General features: G+C 44.1%; 1 protein-coding gene across 1 annotated transcript in view; it reads left to right on the top strand.

Annotated features, from left to right (window-relative positions):
* The window catches only part of SOBP (sine oculis binding protein homolog (Drosophila)), a 170,722-nt gene extending 146,369 nt beyond the window's left edge, over window positions 1-24,353 (top strand). The window contains exons 7-8 of the mRNA XM_011996257.1: window positions 8-390; window positions 23,734-24,353. Of these exons, the coding sequence (XP_011851647.1) occupies window positions 8-387 (380 nt within the window). The 3' untranslated portion in view covers window positions 388-390; window positions 23,734-24,353. The remainder of the gene's footprint in view (window positions 1-7; window positions 391-23,733) is intronic.
* The last annotated feature ends 6 nt before the right edge of the window (window positions 24,354-24,359 follow it).

Raw genomic sequence — 24,359 nt, 5'->3', positions numbered from 1 at the left:
CCACCGCCACCGCCGCCCGCGCCCCCCAAGAAGCTGCTGTCGCCTGAGGAGCCGGCGGTGAGCGAGCTAGAGTCGGTCAAGGAGAACAACTGTGCTTCCAACTGCCACCTGGACGGGGAGGCGGCCAAAAAGCTGATGGGCGAGGAGGCCCTGGCGGGGGGCGACAAGTCAGACCCGAACCTTAATAACCCCGCGGACGAGGACCATGCCTATGCTCTGCGGATGCTGCCCAAGACCGGCTGCGTGATCCAGCCTGTGCCAAAACCCGCGGAGAAGGCTGCTATGGCGCCGTGCATCATTTCCTCGCCCATGCTCAGCGCCGGGCCCGAGGACCTGGAGCCGCCGCTCAAAAGGAGGTGCCTCCGAATTAGAAATCAGAATAAGTAAAAGGTTTGTATGTCCGCCGGGCACTCCTCCGCACCAGCCAGTGCACCTCTCCTTACTTCTGACAAGGCAGAGGCGAGAGTTGTAATAATAGTCATGATTTTACCGTGTGTGTTTTATATTGCACCCGGTGTGGTCACGCTATCAACATTCTGAGCCAGCAACTCTGATGCTGAGTTGTTCAGTAGTATCATTCCCATTTTACAGCCGAGCAAACTGAGTCACAGCATGTGAGTGCCAAGCCCCAGGTCACTTACTTGAGGGGAGAGCTCAGTCTCGAACCTGTCGTGAAATACTCTGTCCCTAATTACACGTTTATTATCATGCTCATCTCCGTAAATCACCCTCTTGGAGAAGCGAAGGATCGGGGGAGGAAGAAGAGATTAACTGGGGACACCTAAATGTGCGATCATGAGGTTGCAGGGCAGTAGTGAAATGTCCAGTGAATCCATGAGCTGGGCCACCTCCTAAATAGAGTTGGTTGCCTCAGTGGCAGAATGTCACCAGCTTTTCTTGATAAGGACGGAATTCCATTTGTAAAGTGAGAATGAAACCTAACTCTTACATGCATATGTCAACTGAACCCAGGCTACTAAGTCCTATTTGCCTGGCAGGGTATCTTTCCTGTTCATGGGGTCTCCTTCCTGCAGTTTGGCACCAAGCAGCATCCTCCAGAGTAGGCCTCAAGCGTCACTGACCAGCTTTGCTCTCTCCCCGTTTTGGGGCCCAGCAGCTCAGCTGATGAGTTGCTCACCTTTGTAGGTAATGGGAGGCTTCGATAGGGAAGAGGGTGGCATTGCTAAAGTGAGTGACACTGCACATCTCTGACCTCATAGACTCCTGCTTAATGCCAAGTGAGCTGCTGAGAGTGAGTTAAAATTTTCAGCATTGGAAAGGGGAACTAATGTGTGCCTGTGACAGGCAGACGTGGCCTCATTTGCTCCTCCTGCCAATCCTGGTGGAGTAGGCATCATCTGTATGTCACCAAGGAGGTAGATGAAGCTTAGAGACTGTGCCCAAAGCAGAGCTGGTACATGGGGATGCAGTATTCAACTCAGGCCTGTTGGACACAGCCCAAGCTCTCCCCTCTATCCAAGTGGGTATCAAACAGGCCGAAATTCAGTTGAGTTTATCAACTTCTTATGGAGAGGAAGAGGAGAGATGAGCATTTTTCAAGCACCTAACTTGTACACTGCTCCTTCCAGGGACTGGGGAGATACAAAGGCAAATATGGTGGCGTGCCCCCATCTGGTGGGAGTGCAAACTCCAGGAGGAAGGAAGCGGGGCCAGGAGAGTGGATCTCATAAGATGAATAATTGCTCACATTTGTATGCAGGCTGTCTTCTAAGTGTTTTCCAGTAGTATTTATTTGGATCTGGACCCATAGGACAATTATCGTCTTAATTTTATTGATGAGGAAACCAAGACAGAGACATTAAAGTAACTTGCCCAAGATTTTACCAAATTTGCAGAGTTGAGATTCAAATCCAGGCTGTCTGACTCCAGAGCTGCATTTTTTAAAAAACCACTGTAGGAGAATAGGCTAATTAGTTTCTTTATTACTCCACATACTAAAATTGTTTTACCCACCTCAGTGGGTAAAACAACTCCCAGGTGTCGTAGGGGAAAGTTTCTTTAAAAAAACAAAAACAAAAACTAAGTCTACCTCCTAAGTTCTCTAAGTGTTCAAACAGTTGAATTCTTGTTTCTGCAGCACCAACAAGCCTACATTACCAACCCATGACTCCACAGTGGGAAATACAAACGTGGAGCACAGCACTTGCTGTGGTGTGTCCAGTCCATGATTTCTAAGTTGGGCCTCCAGCATAGCCAGGAGATTGCTTGGGAAGCACAGACCAGAGAAGGAGACTTGTAGGTTGTGGAAGAAAGGTTTCTCAGCTACTGTTGTTTGAGGTTTCCTTTTTCTCTGATGGCTTTGCCAGTAGAGGAAGAATACTAAAAATGAGTTCACCGTTGCTTCTTGATTTTACATCTACAAGTTCTGCTGCCTGAAGACAGATGGCCTCAGCCTTCTCACAGTCACCTCACTTGAAAATGCCCCTGATTTCTTCATGAGAGTAATTTAATCTGGTTGACAAAGCTGTGAGTAATGGGAAGATGTGTGACCAAAAAAGTGATGGCCTTCAGAAAGTCAGAAAGCATTGGGAATTGTCAGTTTAAACACATTCTAATATCACTCATTCAGGTGAGGCTGAAAGAAGAATGGGAGGGTGAGAGATTTTACTATTATACCATCACTGGAGTGAGAAGGGACCAGGTCAAGAATAGTGACACTAACGTATGAGTAGCATGAGACCAAAAGAACATAAAAACATAAAATATACGATGGCTATTTGGATGATACATGTTTCTGAATAAAGAATCAGTCTTGTATGTGGAGCAGAATCATTAAAAATATTAACCTGGCTCCAGGCAATTTCAGATGATGTAGTGATGAAATTGCCCACTACCTCTTGAGACTGAAGAATTCTTTCAATGATGGGTCCCCCAAGAAATTACAGCTTTTCTTTAAAATCAGAAATACTCAGGCTTTGTCAGCTATGAAAGAGTGACAAGGCAAGTGATTTAAGATGGGGGAAAAACCACCTCTCCTCCACTAAATCACATTTCCTCTTGCCTTCGGAAGTTCCGTGTCACCTCACAGCACAGTCTCAACCTACCATAATTTACTCACATTCTCTGGCCCTTCCTGGCTTATTTATTTATTTATTTATTATTTTTTGAGACAGAGTCTCACTCTGTCGCCCAGGCTGGAGTGCAATGGCGCGACCTTGGCTCACTGCAACCTCTGCTGCCCGGGTTCAAGTGATTCTCCTGCCTCAGCCTCCTGAGTAGCTGGGACTGTAGCCACGCGCCATGATGCCCAGCTAATCTTTGTATTTTTATTAGAGATGGGGTTTCACCATGTTGGCCAGGTTGGTCTCCAAATCCTGACCTCAAGTGATCCACCCGCCTCGGCCTCCCAAAGTGCTGGGATTACAGGCGTGAGCCACCACGTCCGGCCCCTTCCTGTTTTTTTGTGCACATGTGGTGCTGTTTTTCTTCTATGCCTTCAGAAACCCAGACCATTCATATGGTTGGGGAAACTGGAAATGTATCCACTAAATAAAGGACTGTATGGCTTTTGTGCCCTGATACTGAACACTGGTGACAAGTTAAAGCTGAAGTGGAAAGCATTACAAACCAAAAGCGAAACTCAGGCTGAGATATGGTGGGTGAGGTGCAGGTGAGTGATTTCTCCATGTGCTTGTTGGTGATTCATTATATATTATTTCTCATATATATTCATTATATATTATATAGGATAATCTGTCAACTTCGGTCAGCATCTTCGTTCTTCTCCCTATGTCTGCCTTTTTCATACGGTAGTACTATTTTATTATTTTTATTTTATGTAATTTATTATTTTTTGAGACAGAGTCTTGCTCTGTTGCCCAGGCTGGAGTGCAGTGGTGTGATCTGGGCTCACTGCAACCTCTGCCTCCTGGGTTGAAGCAATTCTCCTGCCTCAGCCTCCTGAGTAGCTGGGATTACAGGCATGTGCCACCATGCCCAGCTGATTTTTTTGTATTTTTGGTAGAGATGGGGTTTCACTATGTTAGCTAGGCTGGTCTCAAACTCCTGACCTCAAGTGATCTGCCCACCTTGGTCTCCCAAAGTGCTGGGATTACAGGCGTGAGCTGCCGCACTCGGTCTGTAGTACTGTTTTAAAAAATCATTTAAAATAGATCAAAAGCAGACCAAAGTATCTAGAAATTAGCAACCCAGGCAGCTACAGTTGTCTTCAAGGAAGTCTTATTTGCTAGTTCTTTTTAAATTACAGGGTTTTTTCCCCATTTGGAAATTATTCTTTTCCTGGTTACCTGCCTTTATGCATTCTTGTGTGTTGATATGATTACAAATTATTTCAGTGGGCAGCTATTTTCCCCAGATGCAGAACTAATTAAGTTTAGCTGAAGATTTTTAAAGGTTGTAAACTTCCTTTAATCTTCAACTTTTGAGACTCCAAATGCCAGTTCTGTAGCTTCTGTAAGCTGGAAAAAATATCCCCCCAAATAATAAGGAAAACAATGTACAAACATTTTCCAAACTATTCTATCCACAAAGAATTCCATTTATAAATGGAATACTCCCTTCTTTGTCTTTGCCTAGGAGCTTGGGGGATAGCTGTTTGTATTTGTACATTTTCTGAATTTCTACAGTTTACACTTGTTTATGGTACATTGGGGAGTTCAGAGTAACCATTTGCAAATGTTTGAAGATATTCAAAAGAAAATATTCCCCCTCCTCAGTTTTCCAGGGAAATGACATAGACTCTTTAAGTAAAATAATCAATGGAAAAAATGTGTACGAGGAGTAACCCTTTCATCATCACTTTTTCCATTCTCAAGGAGCAGCAGGTCCATACAGCTTTCCACCTTTGTGGCTCCCAAATTTCTAAGTTTCAAAAACCAGAAAGAAAATATGAGACCCTTTTTCCTAGTCCCAATTTCCTGATACTACTGCAGGCTCAGCAGGGGGGACTTGACTTCTTATTTTCTCAGGGAAAGCTGGAGGAGGCACCTGTAGTTTGGCTTTTGGAGTTTAGTTATTAGTCTGGTCATGGAGCGACAGTCCTAAAACAACTGTTCCAAGGCAAGGAGTTCGCTTCATTGGGGAAGCCAAAAGGGTGGAGGTCACAAGTAACTTTTTTGCCAATTTAGTTTCTCAAACTGAGAAGTTCAAGAGAGGAGGCTATCTGGGAGGATGTTGGGAAGTCAGTCCATACATTCAAAACAATACTATAGGTGCCTACTTTTAAAACAAGGAAAAGAAGGAAAACTGACAGTGACAAGAGGAAATCAGTATGAATGCGATGTGCTCAGATTCTGTGTCAGACTTGCACTATCTAATGGTCCAGCACTTGACTATTGGGAATGTTAATTGGTGACAATCCCTAAGTTAAGGAAGGGTTAGCTTGTCTGTTAGGATGCAGTTGGCACATATAGTTCTAGGTAGAGGTACTTCAAAGAGCCAGAAAGAAGACACCAGGTCTGTGCCATGGACACATGTGAGTGGGGAGGACCCAGGAGTGTGCTTCCTGTGATCATTTCAGACTTGTAGAGGAAAGTTTTCTGAAATAAATGGTGTCAAGATTGGCCTTAGACATGTCCCATTCAATGCTGCTGGGACCATGTTAACCCTTATAACCAGGGACTTGGAGGGAAAGTTTTAATGTACAGGCATCCAACTTTTAGATATGATGTCAATCAGATTATGATGGAATATGAGATGTCATCTGTGACTGGATATTTATTACTTTCAGACATACCCATAAACCTTCCATATTCAGCAGGATTGGGACTAGAGTGAAGCAAAGGAAGTGCTTAGGGCAGAGACTTTGAGGAGGCACCCACTCAGGATCATGCTAGTGCAGCAATGGTCCTGGCTCTATCTCCAGATCCATATGGCAGCTCCCTAAAGCTGGTCTCCTGGCCTCCTGGACTCGTCCATGAATGGCCTTCAGCAACTCTCCTTGAAATTTCATGGAAAGTTTTATGTGCCTATGCACAGAGGCATTTTCATGGAAGAAGAGGTCCATAGATTTTGGCTCCAGAAAAAGTATGCTCTATATCTCTGAAGGATTATCTTACCTTATTATGAAGCAATATCTGAGTTGAAATATTTCTTGTTTCTCTGAGGAAGCCGAATTAATGGAAAGTTTCTCTTAAAACTTAGAATACATTGTTTGGCAGTTTCTGCTGTGGACCTCATATTGCAGAATCAAAGTTGGAGCTACATCATGTAGCACTTGCCTCAATAAGATTGCCTTAGTGACACAATGCAAGGGGTTATAGACCTTTCTTCAAGTTACCATTTCCCACAAGGGCCTGTGATGAAAGAAGAAAAGAGAAGCAAGAAAAGAAATAAGCTATATTCTTCCCCAGCACTTGGACTTTCAAAATTTATATGTTATAGGGAGACACTGTTCTTCTGTGGAAAGATCTTCTACCCTGCCACTGAGGCCAAGAAAGCAGAATGGCCAGAGTCAGAGAGGTGGACAGGTCGGTGAACACCAGGGCATTGATGTGGCAGTGTCTGGGAGTGCTGCCCATGCTCCCTAGCTCCCCAGTTTGCCTCTTTACTTGGAGAGACCGCACTTGGAAAGAGAGATGCGTTCGGCCAGCTATTAACCAGCTGTTGCCCAGGAGGGCACTGGAAATCAGCTCCCTGACTGGTTTCCAATAAGTCACTCCCTCACCGGCCTAAGCTGCTGCCTGTGCACCATGTCCAATCATTTACACCTACCTTCATGCAGACAAGTGCTGCAGAGGGGCGGAGATGTCTGAGGACCAAAATACACTGCACCGTGGAACACTTACCTCATGTTGTGGAACACTTACCCCCACCCGAACGCCCCGCCTTTTCCAGACTTTCCTGTCTAAGATATCGTGCCAAAGGGACGGGGGTGGCCATGCTGTTTTCTTTCACCATGTCCTGCACAACTTATTTTGTATCCCTCAGTCGTTTTAAGTACATAGCACTTTCTATGTGGATGGATGTTAAGTCAATGCATTCTGCATGTGTAACTTTTTCTTAGTGCCTCAAAGGGCATAAACGAAATTCATTCAGAGAAAGAAATAAATTAGCTTTAGAAAATAAACAGTTTAGCACTGGTATCGTTTAATAGGGTCCCATTCTCAAGGAAATGGGGTAAATGCCGTTTCAGACACCAGCTCCAAATACTAACTGCAGAGAGCTCTTCTCCAGATTTGTGGGTTTCCACAGCACAGAAAAAAAAAAATAGGGTGGGGTCAGGATTGGGAACATGAGACCATCAACAAGGAGGGGAAGTACACACACATGCGCGAAACTTATTTCAAGGGTCATCGAAAAGATTCTAGTGAAAATGACTGGAGCAAAAGCAAATGACAATAACAAAAACTTGGAATTATTCTCTAATGCTTTAAAATAGTCCCGAGTGTACTACATAGTTTTAAATTGGAAAACAGTCAAGTTACCTAACTCTGCCACTCCTTGGACTGAATTATGATCATAAGCAAAAAATGCTTGTGCAATTGTACTATGTTGCCCAGATGTACAGCCCTGAGTAGAGAGATAGGGGCAGAGCAGACCTGGCTTTCCAGGTAGCCAAGGGGTCAGGGCTGGGGCAAATCAAAGCTTCCAGTGTTCCCAGCCTCACTCCCATCCAGATATTTGGCTGCACCAGCACTAGTTGTCTCATCATTTTCCCCTCTGAACCTCTGGTTTGTTGTCTGTCTTTGGTATAGTAAGCTGTGTTTTGTTTTGGGTAGAAAGGGAAGTAAGAATGCGACTGATAGTATTTAAAGAACAAAAGGGAGAAATGTTTCATGGATTCATTTGATATGGAACATTGACTTAACATCCCCCCCCCCAAAAAAAAAATACAACTAAAAAGTAGATCTTTCCCTCATTTGCATGCCTTATTTCCCCAGTCGTGTTTTTGGTATTGAAAATGAATGGTATTCCCATACAACATGTGTCTCAATTTGTAATGATATCCTCCTTGCAGCTGGCTTAGTTCTGCAAGTGTTTCTAAAATGTTACTGTCTTAAATTTGAACCAACCTACAATAACAAATTATCTAGAAGCAAAGTGGCTAAACGGCATTTGGTGAGAGAAGGGGAAACCCTATATTTCATCCTTCAACTCTTGTTTTAGAAATTCAGACTGTAACATGATCTTTTTCTAAAGAAATCTACACATGCACACTTTAAAAATTTTGCAGATTGGGTGTTGTGGGAGCAAGAATGATCAGGTTTAAGTTTCTCTGCAAAGCTCTGCATCCCATCAACAAGCCCTTTTGATATTTTAAACCCATATTTAGAGTAATTTCAATATATTTGGAGCACATGTGGTTAAATGTAAAACTTTGTCATTATAATGTGTTAGATGCTTATAGTTTAAATATTTATAAGCTTTTTTTTTTTTTTTTTTTTTTTTATGGAGTTTCACTCTGTTGCCAGGCTGGAGTGCAGTGGTGTGATCTCGGCTCACTGCAACCTCTGCCTCCTGGGTTCAAGCGATTCTCCTGCCTCAGCCTCCCAAGTAACTGGGACAACAGACATGCGCCACCACGTCCAGCTAATTTTTTTGTATTTTTAGTAGAGGTGGTTTCTCACCATGTTGGCCAGGATGGTCTCCATCTCCTGACCTCATGATCCGCCCGTCTAGGCCTCCCAAAGTGCTGGGATTACAGGTATAAGCCACCATGCCCGGCCTTTATAAGCAATTTTTAAGTACTTTACCCAAAAGCTTTCTCCCACTAGAATACTATAATTGAGTGGTATCTGAGCATCATTATAGAAGATACAAGATGAAGTTGCTGCAGCATGCATTCACATTCTTCTTGCTTTTCTGGTTTTAATTCAAATGTCATTTTTAGTAGAATCAGCTTATTTTATTATTTTTAAATTGCATTACAAAGTCATAAACAAGATTGGTTGTCTGTGATTTAAAACAAAGAAATTCCCCAGCACTCAAAAGTTAAAGTGTTCTAACTTGAACTGTATTGAGTCCCATGCATGAGCGTGGTGGTTCACTCCTGTAATCCCAGCACTTTGAGAGGCCAACGCGGGTGGATCAAACTTAGGTCAGGAGTTCAAGACCAGCCTGGCCAACATGGGGAAACCCTGTCTTTACTAAAAATACAAAAAATTAGCTGGACATGATGGGTGTAGCTGTAGTCCCAGCTACTCGGGAGGCTGAGGCATGAGAACGGCTTGAACCTGGGAGGCAGAGGTTGTAGTGAGCCGAATTTGTGCCACTGCACTCCAGCCTGGGCGACACAGTGAGACTCCATCTCAAAACAAAAAAACAAACAAAAAACTTCCCATTAGAGCATTGGATCTCATGTCCACATGAACTTAAAGTGTCATATTGTTCCTCTGAAATGTCTTAGGGACAATTTATTGGTGGTTGGATCGAATTCTTTACTATTTACCTTCAGCCATCTTGGAAGTTAAGACATAGGATCCTGTCTTTATCATAGGTAGCCTGTTTGTGCACTTAATATGAAAAAGAGGAGGGGGAAACCCTTTTTCCAAACACAGAATCCATTTAAGCTTTGGAGGTTATAAATTTCAAAGTGATCACAGGCCCCTGGGGCTCACACTCTTTTATGGCTGGCAAAATACAACTTTCTGGTAAGAACGGGGAAAAGAAGGTTTTAAAAGGCTCATAAACTTGCTTGGACATCTAATAGCTCTTACCAAACAGCATTCTCATGAGTTAAGTGTAAATGAGTCAGAAACATATAGATCAGATTTCTTTTAAAATACACATGGGTTTAAAAATTAAGGCCAAAGTGCTTGGCAAAATAAGTTTTGGTTTTATCCAAACCCAAATGTTGAAAAAATAGTTCTAAGATTTGCCAAACCAAAAATACATGCAGGTCTCTTCAGTCCTCCCATTAAATAAGATGGCATCATAAACATGGGACTTAGTGGCTATTTTCACGATCCCCCAAGGTTTAGGCAACATGAACCTTAAATATTGATTGAAAGACTATGAAAAATTTTTGGTGGAAAAACATTATAACCTTGCAAATGAAGATGAGGGCCACTGGTTTAGGGTTCTAATCCTGATTTTGACAGCTTGTCTGGTCAGGTGATGAACTTGTCCTTTGTCTTAGCTCTGGGTGTGTGTGTGTGGCCTATGCCTAGCAATAATAACTTTTAAAATCCTATTTTGGATTTTATAAATCCTAAATTTATACTTAATTCATATATTACAATCTGCGAAACTTAATAACTCCTCATCATATCCAAACAGAGGAAAGCAGTCCCCTTTTGCTGAGTCATAGTTCAGAGATAGTCTTCATTTATTTCCCTAGAGAGTAAAACATAGCCATTTCGCACTAACAGTAGCTATTGCTGACTTTGCTCAGGTCTGTGTTATTAAAAGGAGAGAGAGAGAGGGAAAGAGAGAAAAGAAAAAAAGTGGGGAAGGATGCGTGGCAGGAGTCTTTGACTTGATTTGAAGAACTAATAACCTACTGAGAGACAAAAAAAAAAAAGATAGCGAAGGTCACTTTTACAAGCAACATGCAGAACCTGCAAACTGATGTGACACTGCAGACAGTAGACTTCAGCAAGAGCAGGGACAGGTCCAGTTCACTCATTGTTGTAACCAAGTGCCTGCACAGGAGTGGGAGGAATGAGCACACAAGTATTCAGTGATCATGTGAATGAAAGCATCTCCGTAGAGGAACAGCTAATGAAGTTGCCTTGATGGAGTGCCTTCAGGTCGATGAATTCTGAATTCGGAACCTGAAGAGGGACGTGGGCTGGCGATCAGGGGTGGAGGAATGAGGGGTAAAGTAGCATGTTAAAGGGCACAGACACAGAAAAGAGCAAGCTGTGTTAGGGATGACCTTCTGGTTCGCTTGGCTGGAACAAAGGACTTGACCACAGAGAGTGAGTAGCATGAGGCTGGAGGAGAGTGGGAAGGTGGTAGAATAGGAGGTTGGGGAATTTATACTCAATACATTGGGCAACGTCACTGTGGCCTCAAGCACAAGAATGACAAGATGAAATCTGTGTTTGAGGAAAATTACTTGAGCAGCTGTTCATAGTCTGAAAGACTGGCATTGCTAAAGCTGATGGTTGCATTCTGATGGCAGGCTAATTGCCAGCAGTTGATTCTAAACATTGCAGAACGTCATCGCTGGAGTGTGAGGGACATGTGCTGCCAGATCTATGGGTTAAGTTTGGAAAGCCATTGTCTCTGGACAGTGAGAAGAACTTTCTTTGTACTGAGTGGGCCTAAGGAAATGTCACAGTGCCCGGTGGAAGGAAATCTCACAATCAACAGACCATTCCAGGGTCTAAAGAAAGAGGATGCTGGCTGGGCTCCAGATGGCCATGGAAACAGAGGCCCCACCCTTCTGACCAACCAGCAGCTCTGAGCCTTAAGCCAGCAGGGAAGGGCAGATGTGGGCTGCTGTTTCATGCGTGCACAGAGGCAGGCCCTGGCTCTTGGAACAGCGGACTTCACGGATGCGGAATGTGGAGATTGCACAGCGAGGCCTAGACTGCCTGTCCTTGGACCGAAGGGCAGTAGAAAGGCTCAGGAGGCTTGCTCTATATTCCTTAGACACCTCTGGAGATTTTCTCAGAATCAGAATCAGATCCTCCCATGGCCTGCGGCTACTTTTAAGAAAGTTTGATAACCTTTTGGAGATGTCTTCTTCTTGACTTTCCAGATGTCTTTTTTGACTTTCCAGGCCGTAAACCTTCAGAAGCTTCCACATGTGGTGCCAGTGGGCTCCTGGTGGTGAAGGAAGGTGGCAGTGTGATTTAGTGGAAAAGAACATCTGCTCTGGAGTTGGGCCAGCTTGGTTTCATATCCCAGCAGAGACACTTACCAGGTGAGGGAGAAAGGGACTTCACCTCTCTGAGCCTCAGTCTCTATGTCATGAGTAATAAGATTGCTGTAAGAGGTAAGGAAATGTATAAAGGGTGGCTCATCACAGATGCCCTAAAATGGCAGTTGCCATCCTGTTAGAAAGGTTTCATTGCCTAAGGAAAGAGCTTGGGACTGGAGTGAGACCTGCCTGGGTTTGAAAACTGGCTGTGTCACTTACCAGCTGTGAGGACTTGGACAAGTTTTATAACCTCTCTGGGCCTGCATTTTCTCATTAAATAATTATAATAGCTAATATTTATTGAGCACTTTCTACATGTAGGCAGTGTAATGCTACATACCAACAATGCATGAGACTTAGCATTATTAAGCCCATTTTGCAGATGAAGAGACTGAGACATGGAGAGGTTAAGTATGCCACCCAGAGTCATGTGGCCAGTAAATAGGATTGCTGAGATATGACTGGCAGCCTGGTTCCAGAGTTTCCATGCAAAACCACTGTCCATGGCTTGTGTATAAAAAATGAAGATAATAACCCCTACTTCGTGCAGTTATCAGCTCCAATGTAAATAACAAGTTAAAATGTCCGGGAGCTACCTGGCTCATAGTAGATGCTTATTACAAAAATTGTCATGGTAGCCCCTGCAGCCCAGAACTTCTTCCCTTGGATGTGTAATGGAAAATAATGAAACACTTCCACGTTGTCAACCTCAGAGGTTAGGGAAACCATTCCAGAAATTCTCATAAAATCTCTGGTTGCACTTTTACAAGTCGAGACTGCAACAAAGTGAGCGAGTGCCCAAGGTCACAGGGTGGCGCAGCCAGGATTAGAACCCGAGTCCTCATCTGCCTTTCCTCTCGGTGGGACATGGGATCCGACCGCAGCGGCTTCAGTTACATGCCTTGTGCCAAGCACCAGAGTCATATTTTTGCCACCCACGGCATGGCTTCCTCACATCAGGAAGCCAATTCCAGAGAGAAAATAGGTTGTGCCTGAACATCTAGGGTTGAGGGGTTAAAGGGTTGCAGAAAAGCAGTTATTAACCACACTCTCCATCATTTTTGCTGTTGGGGGAGAATCAGTATTCTAGCACTTACGTTTTGCAATGGCATTTCTACTAAGATGAAGCTTTCTCCCTCCCTCTCTCTGCTAATAGGCTGGTCGTAAAGAATGAATCCAGTGTGGGGAAGACTGCGTTCCCAGACCTCATCTAAATCCTAAAATCTGCTGTTGACCCCCAGGTCAAAGCTACTTGCCACATGAAGCTGCTTTTATCTCTGTATTCTTTCTCTTTCACCTAGAATGCCTCTGTTCATATAACGTAGAGAACTAACACACTTAATCTTAACACAGTAAACATCTGGGTTTTTTGTCACAGGCATAATTTTTGGAAGGCCGCAGTCTTGAGAGTCAGTGTGGTAGAAATCAGAACAGGACAAGGACCCTGGCCTTTCCACTGACCCCTTGAATGAGCCTGAGTCTCCGAATTCATCTAGGACTTAGCATCTCCCACTTTAACAGGGACACAGTGACACCTGCTTCTAACAGGGACGCAGTGACACCTGCTTTTGTAATCACAGTGGGGAGAGGGGAGCAGAGCTATGGGCCAGGAGCTTGCTTAGTTCCATGAACTGACATCAGCTAGTTCGTGTGTTGGATGAGACTTGATGAAAATGTGCTTTTTTTTTCTTACGAAATAACTTTTCAGAGTTCTTGTTTGCAAAGGCAGGGTGTTAGGCCATGTATGTCTCTAAGGCACCACACAGCTCTGATATTGTGACACTACCCCCCTCCACCCTACTGTCAGGGCAAAGAAGTAGGGAGATGGAACATAGACTAGGGGTCAGCACTCCCAGTGGGAGGGGGAGACTGGACTTTGGGGTTCTAGAAGCCGGACTTACATCCACCTTTTCCTATTTCTAGCAACCCTTTCTGGCAAAGTTCTTCATCTGTAAAATGGAGATAGTAATAAATATTTCAGTAGCATTGCTGTTTGCTTCCAAGTGAAATAAGTATGTAAAAATGCCTGGTGCTGTATTTGACATAAATTAGGTGTGCAATAAAATTTGACTCCTAGCCTGAGCCCAGTGGCTCATGCCTGTAATCTCAGGACTTTGGAAGACTGAGGTAGGAGGATCATGAGCCCAGGAGTTCAAGACACATCTCTACAAAAAATTTAAAAATTAGCTGGGCGTTGTGGTGCATGCCTGTAGAACCAGCTACTCAGGAGGCTGAGGCCTAGGAGTTTGAGGCTGCAGTGAGCTATGATCATGCAGCTGCCCTCCAGCCTGGGTGACAGACCAAGACCCTGCCCCGCCCCCGCTACCAAAAAAAAAAAGTCGGGAGCCATGACTCATGCCTGTAATCCCAGCACTTTGCAAGGCCTAGAGGCCAAGGCGGGAGGATCACTTGAGCCCAAGAATTTGAGACCAGTCTGGGCAACACAGGGAGACCCCGTTTCTACAAAAAATTAGAAAAATTTAGCCAGACTTGGTGGTGCATGCCTGTGGTCCCAGCTACTTGGGAGGCTGAGATCGCTTGAGCCCAAGAGGTTGAGGCTGCAGTGAGCCATGATGGCACCACTGCACTCCAAGCTGGGTGACAGAGCAACACCCTGTCTCAAAAAAAAAAAGAAAAGAAAAAAAGAAAACTCCTTTCATTGAAGACGTAAACCACAATAGGAAGTACTTAGTTCTGAAAGCCAGGGCATAGGACCTAGGCTCCTGTTCAAAATTTCCTGCAGAACATTAGCTCTATCATGTAATTCTTCTTTATTCTATTTTTCTTTTTTGGAAGTGAACAGAGCCATCTGCTATAGTGTGTTTGTTAAAAAAAGAAAGAAAAAAGAAAAGTACACTGTTAGTCATGAATCCCTCCGTGGTTTTGGAAGAGGGCCTGCCAGAGACCGGGTCATTTGGTTTGCTTAAACTTGCAGGTTCCAAAAGAACTTAAAGAGAATCCATTGTCCAGGGTGAAGATAAGGACTCACTTAAGTGAATGAACAAGAGGGGGCTCCACAGTTCTAGGTTTTTTGCCCCTCAGAAACTTTTAGAGGTCAGCAAGAAATAGCAATGACCACTTGTAAGAAAAAACAGACTGCTGTCTCCTAACCCATAGAACCAGCAAAGGAAAACAACATTTTCATTTGTAAAACAAAGACTTAAAGATAGAGTTATCCCAGCAGGGAGTCTTATATGGTTGTAATTTTTACTGATTAACGAGTAAAATAAGGGATATAGCTAAAGGAAAAAGTTATTTAAAAATTAAAGAAAACAAGGCCTTATAATTGGTTAATTTTAATTTTAATTTTAGTACTCAGGAACCTTAGCTTCACAGAGCCATAGGGTGAGTAGCATCACGGTGATGAAGCTGAAATTCAGACCAGAGCCTAACACTGAGCTAAGATGAAACTCACCCTTGGCTCCCATACCCTCTCCTTACCACAAGCTATAGACTCGAAAGGAGAAGGAATGTTTTTCAGTTGCAGGCATATCTCACTTTATCATGCTTCACTTTATTGTGCTTCACAAATATTGCCTTTGTACAGATGGAAGGTTTGTGGCAACCCTGTCAAGTCTATGAATGCCATTTTTCCAACAGCATGTTCTCACTTTATGTCTCGGTGTCACATTTTGGTAATTCTCACAATGTTTCCAACATTTTCATCATCATATCTGCTAAGGTGATTTGTGACCAGTTATCTTTGATGTTACTATTGTCATTGTTTTGAGACACCATGAACTGTACCCATGTAAGAGGTGAACTTAGTCAATAAACATTGGGTATGTTCTGACTGCTCCACCAACTGGCTGTTCCCCCATCTTTCTCCTTCTCCTTGGGCCTCCCTATTTCCTGAGATACAAGATTGAAACTAGTCCAGTTAATAACCCTATAATGGCCTCTAAATGTTTAAGTGAAAGGAGGAGACACATGTCTCTCATTTTGAATCAAAAGCGAGAAATGATTAAACTTAGTGAGGAAGGCATATTGAAAGCCAAGACAGGCCAAAAGCTAGGCTTCTTGTGCCAATCAAGTTGTGAATGCAAAGGAAAAAGTCCTTGAAGGAAACTGAAATTGGTACTCCATGGCTAGGCACAATGGCTCAAACCTGTAATAATCCCAGCACTTTGGGAGGCTGAGGCTAATGCATCGATTGAGCCCAGGAGTTCAAGATCAGCCTGGGAAACATGGCAAATCCCTGTCTCTACAAAAAATATGAAAAATTAGCTGAGTGTGATGGTGCACACCTGTAGTCCCAATTGCTCAGGAGGCTGAGGTGGGAGGAACACCTGAGCCCAGGAAGTTGAGGCTGCAGTGAGCTGTGATCATGCCACTGCACTCCAGCCTGAGTGAGTGAGATATTGTCTCTAAATAATAAATAAAAGTGCTACTCCAGTGAACACACAAATGATAAGAAAGCAAAACGGCCTTATTGCTGATATAGAGAAAATTTGAGTGGTCTGGATGGAAGATCAAACTGACCACAACATTTCCTTAATCCAAAATTTAATCCAGAGCAAGGCCCTAACTCTCTTCATCACTGAAGGCTGAGAGAGGGGAGGAAGCTGCAGAAAAAGATTTTGAAGCTAGCAGAAGTTGGTTCATGAACTTTAAAGAAAGAAGCTGCCTCCATAACATCAATATGCAAGGAGAAGCAGCAAGTGCTGACGTAGAAGCTGTGGCAAACTACTCAGAAGATCTAGCTAAGATCATTGATGAAGGTGACTACACTAGACAACAGATTTTCAATATAGATAAAACAGCTTTATATTGAAAGAAGATGCCAACTAGGACTTTCGTAGATAGAGAGGAGTCAATGCCTGACTTTGAAGCTTCAAAGGACAGGCTGACTCTCTTGGTAGGGGCTAATGCTGCCAGTGATCTTAAGTGGAAGCCAATGTTCACTTACTGTTCTGAAAATCCTAGGGCCTTTAAGAATTATGCTGAATCTACTCTGCTTGAGCTCTCTCAGTGGAACAACGAAGCCTGGGTGACAGCACATCTGTTGATACCATGGTTTACTGAATATTTTAAACCCACTGTTGAGACCCACTGCTCAGGAAAAAATAATCCTTTCAAAACATTACTGCTTATTGACAATATACTTGGTCATCCAAGAGCTCTGATGGAACGGTACAAAGAAATTAATTGTTTTCATGCCTGCTAACACAACATTCATTCTGCAGCCCATGGATCAAGGAGGAATTTTGACTTCCAAGTGTTATCATTTAAGAGATATACTTCATAAGGCCCTAGCTGCCATTGATAGTGATGCCTCTAACAGATTTGGGCAAAGTACATTGAAAATCTTCTGGAAAGGATTCACTATTCTAGATGCCATTAAGAACATTTGTGATTCATAAAGAGGGGGTCAAAATATCAACATTAACAGGAGTTGGGAAGGAGTTGATTCCAACACTCATGGATGACTTTGAAGGTTCAAGATTTCAGTGGAGGAAGTAACTGCAGATATGATGGAAATAGCAAGAGAATTACAAGGGGAACCTAAATATGTGGCTGAATTGCTGCAATCTCATGATCAAACTTGAACAGATGAGGAGTTGCTTCTTATGAATGAACAAAGAAATTGGTTTCTAGAGATAGAATCTGCTCCTGGTAAAGATGCTGTGAACAATGTTAAATTACAACAAAGGATTTAGAATATTCCATAAACTTAGTTGATAAAACAGCAACAGGGATTGACTACAGTTTTGAAAGAGTTCTATTGTGGGTAAAATGTTATCAAAGAGCATAGCATGACACAGAGAAATCCTTTGTGAAAGGAAGAATCAACCAATGTGGCAAACTTTAATGTTGTCTTATTTTAAGAAATTGCCACAGCCACCCTAGCCTTTGGCAATCACCACCCTGATTAGTCAGCAACCATCAGTATCAAGGCAAGACTCTCCAACACCACAAAGGTTATGGTTCGCTGAAGGCTTTAGATGATTGGGAGCATTTTTTTTTTTTTTAACAAATAAAGTATTTTAAATTAAGAAATGTACATTGTTTTTTAGACATAATGCTACTGCACATTTAATAGACTACCGTACAGTATAACATAACTTTTATATGCACTGGGAAACCCAAAAAAATGCATGTGACTTGCTTTATTGCGATACTCACTTTATTGCAGTGGTTTAGAACCAAACCTGCAATATCTCCCGCCTTATGCCTGTATCTTCATCAGCTAATGAACTATAAGAAAAGAGATGCCATCCTCTTCAAAAATGAAAACAATTTGTATCCTGCAAAAGCCATTTAAAAACTCTTCATGAAGCAATGGTTGATGGAGGAGAGAAGGAATCATGTTTTGGCAAAAACCTTCCTTCCTGGGATGGGTTTGGTGTGGGGACCACTATCTGGCATCGCGCTCAGAGTTTATCAGCTGGTGCAGGCGGCTCTGTTCATTGACCGCAGGGCTCTACCCTTGTGAGTGTACCAGAATAGCTGCGGCTACCTGAGAGCAATCCAGTCCTCAGGGACTCGTTATTGTCCCAGATAAACAGCGTTGCCGCAGCCAGCACTAATGGCTGTATTTAACTGTGATAAGTGATGGGCAGACGTGCCCGAGTGAGTGGATCTCTGCTAGGTCCTGGGTAATTGGACAAAGGCAAGCTGGCTGGCAGCAGGCATTTCTTGCACATCACAGAATTGATGCCACAGGGTTTTAGACTCCTGGGGATAAATATGACAGACATGGGGAGCTTGCCTTCTAAATGAGGAAGACAGGACAGACCTACTGGATTTTGATTATGCTAATTACAAAAGTATTTGAGGAAGGAAATAATGCAAGTTTAGAAAATGGGTTAGATTAATAGAGGCAGGCTTCCTGATAGAGGTGGAATCTGCCACCACAAAAGAGCTAGTTTGGAAATGTTGGGATGTAGAATAAGACAGACATTTTTCTTTGGACACACATTTACTTTTGGGAATGGTTGCCTGGAAGTTTTATGAAATGCTGCAAGTGTAAGTCTTAGGCTATAAAGGTCAAAGAAGTAAAGGTGAGAGTGGCCATATTTTGACAGTATCAACATTGAGAGAATGTATTTAGGCACAGTTTTGCTCTCTATAATTCTCTGGAAAATTTTGTGTTATAAAGGAAGATGAGTTTCTAGATCACATTCTTGGCCGTGCTTCCCTGATGAAACAGAAGAGTGACTCACCAGGTGGACAGAGAGTCTCTCAATGCATTTGGTGCGCAGTTACAATTCATGAAGAGAACTATTTCATTCCTCTGGCCAAAAGGGGCAAGCAGGCCTGGAATTCTGAAGATAGCTGGTCATACATGCCCGATGGAGACCATGCCTTGTGGTGCTAGCGTGTATGTATGGTACATCCATAGTACATGTATGATACATATATGACATAAGAAATGGGCTTATTTGTACAATTGTGTGTGTCTGATGCTCCATGTAGCAGGGGTGGATTATCCTGCCTTCAGACAAATGCCCAATTCAGAGGAAAACCCAAGTGTGAGGCACAAGTATGGCCACTTCCCCAGAATCCCCTGCTTTAAGGGGTATTCCACAAACCTCTGCCATAGGGGTGTGTGTGTGTGTGTGTGTGTGTGTGTGTGTGCTGAGAGAAGGAGACTCTTTCTGAAATTTTGGAGTTCAGGGTCCGAAGTTCATGGGCTTCCTTATATACTGGTAACAGATTAAAATCCAGTTTTTCAAGTTTATAATTCTACATATTTGATACTGGCTTTTGTTGAAAGATTCCACAATCTCAGCATGTGAGAAATGGAAGACTTAATACTAAAGCTCACCCAGGCCCCCACTGCACAGAGGAAGAAGAATCGAGGCTCTGGGTGAGGGTGGCTGAGGAACATGGAGGAGGAATTGAGGCTCTGAGGGAGGGTGGTTGAGGAACATGGAGGAGGAATCAGGGCTCTGAGGGAGGGTGGCTGAGGAACACAGTAGAAGAATAAAGGCTCTAGGGGAGGGTGGCTGAGGAACATGAAGGAGGAATTGAGGCTTTGGGGGAGGGTGACTGAGGAACATGAAGGAGGAATTGAGGCTCTGGGGGAGGGTGACTGAGGAACATGAAGGAGGAATTGAGGCTCTGGGGGAGGGTGGCTGAGGAACATGGAGGAGGAATCAAGGCTCTGAGGGAGGGTGGCTGAAGAACATGGGAAAGGAATCAGGGCTCTGAGGGAGGGTGGCTGAGGAACATAGAAGAATCGAGGCTCTTGGGGAGGTTGCCTGAGGAACATGGATGAGAAATCGAGGCTCTGAGGGACGGTGGCTGAGGAACATAGAAGAATCAAGGCACTGGGGGAGGGTGGCTGAGGAACATGGTAGAAGAATCGAGGCTCTGGGGGAGGGTGGCTGAGGAACATAGAAGAATCGAGGCTCTTGGGGAGGTTGCCTGAGGAACATGGATGAGAAATTGAGGCTCTGAGGGAGGGTGGCTGAGGAACATAGAAGAATCAAGGCACTGGGGGAGGGTGGTTGAGGAACATGGTAGAAGAATCGAGGCTCTGGGGGAGGGTGACTAAGGAACATGGAGGAGAAATCAAGGCTCTGAGGGAGCGTGGCTGAGGAACATGGAGGAGGAATGGAGGCTCTGAAGGAGGGTGGCTGAGGAACATGGAGAAGGAATCAGGGCTCTGAGGGAGGGTGGCTGAGGAACAGGTCCGAGGTCACACAGCCAGTCAGAGGCATTTGGACTATAACTTGGGTCTCTGTTTCACTTACTGTAGAAATTTCCCCTTTGCACAGATGAAGACATTTAGACATGGAGGACAGTTTTTTTGTAAGATCTTCTGCTTGACAAGGACAAAATCGAACCAGCTCCAGACTCTGGAACTTCCTGCCATGATCACTTTCTAAAAATCCCAAGCTTGTTTCCTCCCCACTCTGTTAGATTTCATACCTTGCATACCAATACATATCAGAAAAGTGAAGCCCAGCTTGGCTTTTCGTTTTCATCGATTCAAGAGTCTTTTCCTGTGTCACCAACAAGGGGGCTGCCCTGAACCAGCCAGAGCCAGAAGGACAAATGAGGATGCCTTCAATACTACCCCCTCCTCAAATGTTACCAGCAGAGAGGGACTTGTACTGCCACCATCTGGCCTTTGTAGGTGTCCCAGACACGGCAAGTATGTGGTGAGAGGGAAGGAAACAGCACAAATTGTCTACTTTACCATTCTCTTAAAATAAGCTTCATGTGAGCAAGCTTTTCAGAGCAGCAGGACTAGGGCTGCGAAAAATAGAGTGTGGTGCAGCTGCACCCTTTAGAACTTTGGGGGAAAACACATATTATTTACCAGACAATAATAGATACCAGAGAATAATAATGATTATTATAGTGTTTGGGATGGCAAATGCTGTAGTTAAGGTTCCAGAATGGCTCTTATTATAAATCCCGTTTTCCCGAGTCTCTTGTGAAAGCCTGGAAATTTTCTTTAAGTAGGCTGATGCTGTCCATGTTTGGTCTTTGTCCAAAGGTGATTTAAATATAAAGAAACTTACTGGAGAAATATTCCTTTTTTAAAATAGTGGATGCATTAAAGAAAAAAACTACATTATTAAAAAAAGCAGTTGCAGCATTCTTAAGTAAGCAATTCAAAATGGTGGTGTTTCCCAGTTACTGGAGGAAAATGTTAAACACTCTCCCTTCTCCCTTTTAAAGAAAGAATTTGGAGGCCCCCTCTAACTACAAGATTCAGTCACTCTTGGTTCCAGGCCCAGAGGTGGGGATGGCTTCCCTCCCTCCACAGCAACTTCCAGGCTGTGCTTGCTAAATGCAAAAGAACTGTCCCCAGAAGAAGTGACCCCGGTGTCTTTGGATCCACTTGTCATCTCTGCAGCTTCTCAGTTTTTTGTGGCCTCACATTTGATGGTGGATCTTGGTGCTTTTGTTTTTGTATCCCTTCTCTCCATTGTCACTTATTTGAAAGAAAGAAAGAGAGAGAGACAGAGAGAAAGAAAGACAGTCAAATGTGAACTCTTTATTCAGAGATAAATATCCACATTTCCAAATCTGACCGTGCCAAATGAAAAGGTTTCCATGGCCTTGTAATTCCACCCCCATTACATATTTGTGGTGTTTTGCATTTTCACTTTGGTTATTTAATATACATATTAAGTACACACAGATCTGGTGATTTAATGTGATTGGGGGAACTCAGGCATTTCCTGTCGTGCACAGTGAAACTTTCAAACCTTGTTTTTGGCTGCTGCTGATTATTGTTGCCATTAACACCAGGATTTGGATAGCAGGGTTCAAAGCACAAGCTTCCACTTAGTCCTCCCAATGGGCATTTGACCTCCTCTTGCTCTTGCTAAATTCATGTTGCAAACACTCCAAGCAAGCTTCCAGGTCGCTTTGTGGCTCCATTTCTTCACTATAAAATGAGGAAATGGTACTGTATTATCTCTGGGGTCCCTTCAAGTCCTACATTCTGTCACCTCTCTGGAGTTATTTGTTCGTTGTTCTAAGAATAATCTCAACAGTTGTATAGACGTTTACAAGTCCTCTGTCACCACCGCACCTTAGCCAAATTTTACCCATTCACATTTCTGACGGCCTCATTTATTGGCAGGAAGAAAAGGTGCTGTTTTAGGGCATGGCAGAAGAGAGCCGCCTGACCCACTCACGTGATCAAAGTGTGTCGCGCGCCCACAGCGGGCCAGACTCTGAGCTAGGAGTTGGGTGTAGAGACACAAGCAAAACAGACAAGCCCCTGACCTCTGGGGCTTTACCGTGCAGTTGGCAGACTTCTAAGTGGCTGCTCCCGGGAGTGACTGAGTGGCCTCAGGAAGCTGTATTTCAAACCAAGCGACTGGCAGCAAATGAAAGAAGTCTGCAGGGATAAAGAGGCAGAGCCTCATGTCTTGGTGAATGTTGGGATGAGCCTTCCCCAGAAACTAACTTTCCTGGTGGAAAATCCTGTTCAGAGCCTCTGCCCTGGGACCCCGAGGCTCTTGGTTGGTTTATTTTCTTCCAGTCCAGTGCTACTGTTTGTTTTGGACGTGAAGACATGTGAATGGCTCACCTTTTACAGGCAAGACCCACACACGGAGAAAAGCAGGCATTTCTTCCAGCTTAGTTGCCTTTGTGGGAAACTTCTGAAGATAGGTATATGTGTCCATGGTAATTTTCCACTTGCCAAAAAGTGAATCTGTTGGCCCTCTTTTCAGCAAATACCAGAGCTGCGACATAGGGTTACAGGAGTGAGGTCTGGAGCTCCAGGGTCCCCCGTGACCTTACCTGGCTTTGGAGTGACCTTGGGTGACTCAAAAGACCTCCTGCTGGGGCTGGGCACAGTGGTTCACGCCTGTAATCCCAGCACTTTGGGAGCCCAAGGTGGGTGGATCACTTGAGGCTGGGAGTTCAAGACCAGGCCTGGCCAACATGGTGAAATCCTGTTCTCTACTAAAAATACAAAAATTAGCTGGACATGGTGGTGCACACCTGTAATCCCAGCTACTTGGGAGGCTGAGGCAGGAGAATCCCTTGAAACTGGGAGGCAGAGATTGCAGTGAGCCAGTTGTGCCACTGCACTCCAGCTTGGGCGACAGAGCGAGACCCTGTCTCAAAAAAAAAAAAGAAAAAAGAAAAGTAAAGACAAAAAAAGCCTCCTGCTGGTTAAGCATGCAGTCATGTGGAGGGGGAAGGGTTGCTGGGTTGCAAAGGATGCTGTGGTCTTTGGATGAGGGCGTGGTACACCCTGCTCATTATGGTATTCCAAAAAGCGACTTGAGTTTCATTTCCTCACACAAAGCTGGCAGGGCTGACCTGAGCAGACCGTGAATGAAACTCCTGTTGAAATCACGCTGTGCTGCAGCGGTTCTGGGGCTCATCCTAGGTCTGCCCTGGCGGCTGGAGAGTGCGGTGCTGTCTGACTCATGCCTGGGTTCTCCCCAGCTGGGTGGAGGGAGGGGGATCGGTCCAGCGGATTCTGACAGCCCCTTCTGCTCTTTTTCCAGGAATGCTCACTCACAGGGTACGCTCATGGAGAGAGGGCGCAGAGCAAACCATGTCACGCCATCCAATGACACCAGCTGGTCAGCTCACCACCCCCTCTGGCTAAAACTCAAGCAAATAAAGCCGCTTCCTGTCATTAAGCATCTCAGAGGAAGCAGCCCTCCCTCGATGGCCTCTAGCCCAGAGAAGCCCGCGCGTCTTGGACCCACCAAGCAGGCCCAGCCTTCCTGCTGCCACCATCTCTGCTTCTCCCCAGAGGAACTTAGGGATTTCACCCCTGGCTTTTAAAAAAAATGAAATACCAACAAGCCACAAGGACCAATGTAGGTATTCTCCCCGCCCCGTCTTCAAGGCTCAGCGGCTGAGGCTGGAAGATGATATGGATTGGAACACAAAAAATCTTTTTTTAATCTTTTTAAAAACTGCTGTGGTTTTGCTGCTACACTAAGAATTGTGATTTGCATTGTATGGTTTTGGACCTATACTGTTCACGTTTTGATGGCGGAGAGGGGTGGTCCTGGAGGCCCAACGCTTCAGAGTCATCTCTGTCCTGCCCGGGATGCACTTTTAAATGAAGAGTTAGAATATTTTATTGGCTAATATACTTTTCTTGTTATTTTTACAAAGG

This window comes from Mandrillus leucophaeus, unplaced genomic scaffold (assembly GCF_000951045.1).
Source record: "Mandrillus leucophaeus isolate KB7577 unplaced genomic scaffold, Mleu.le_1.0 Scaffold507, whole genome shotgun sequence".
Classification (NCBI taxonomy): domain Eukaryota; kingdom Metazoa; phylum Chordata; class Mammalia; order Primates; family Cercopithecidae; genus Mandrillus; species Mandrillus leucophaeus.
The sequence above is the reverse complement of the archived record's forward strand: the minus strand, read 5'-3'. Positions and strand labels throughout refer to the sequence as shown.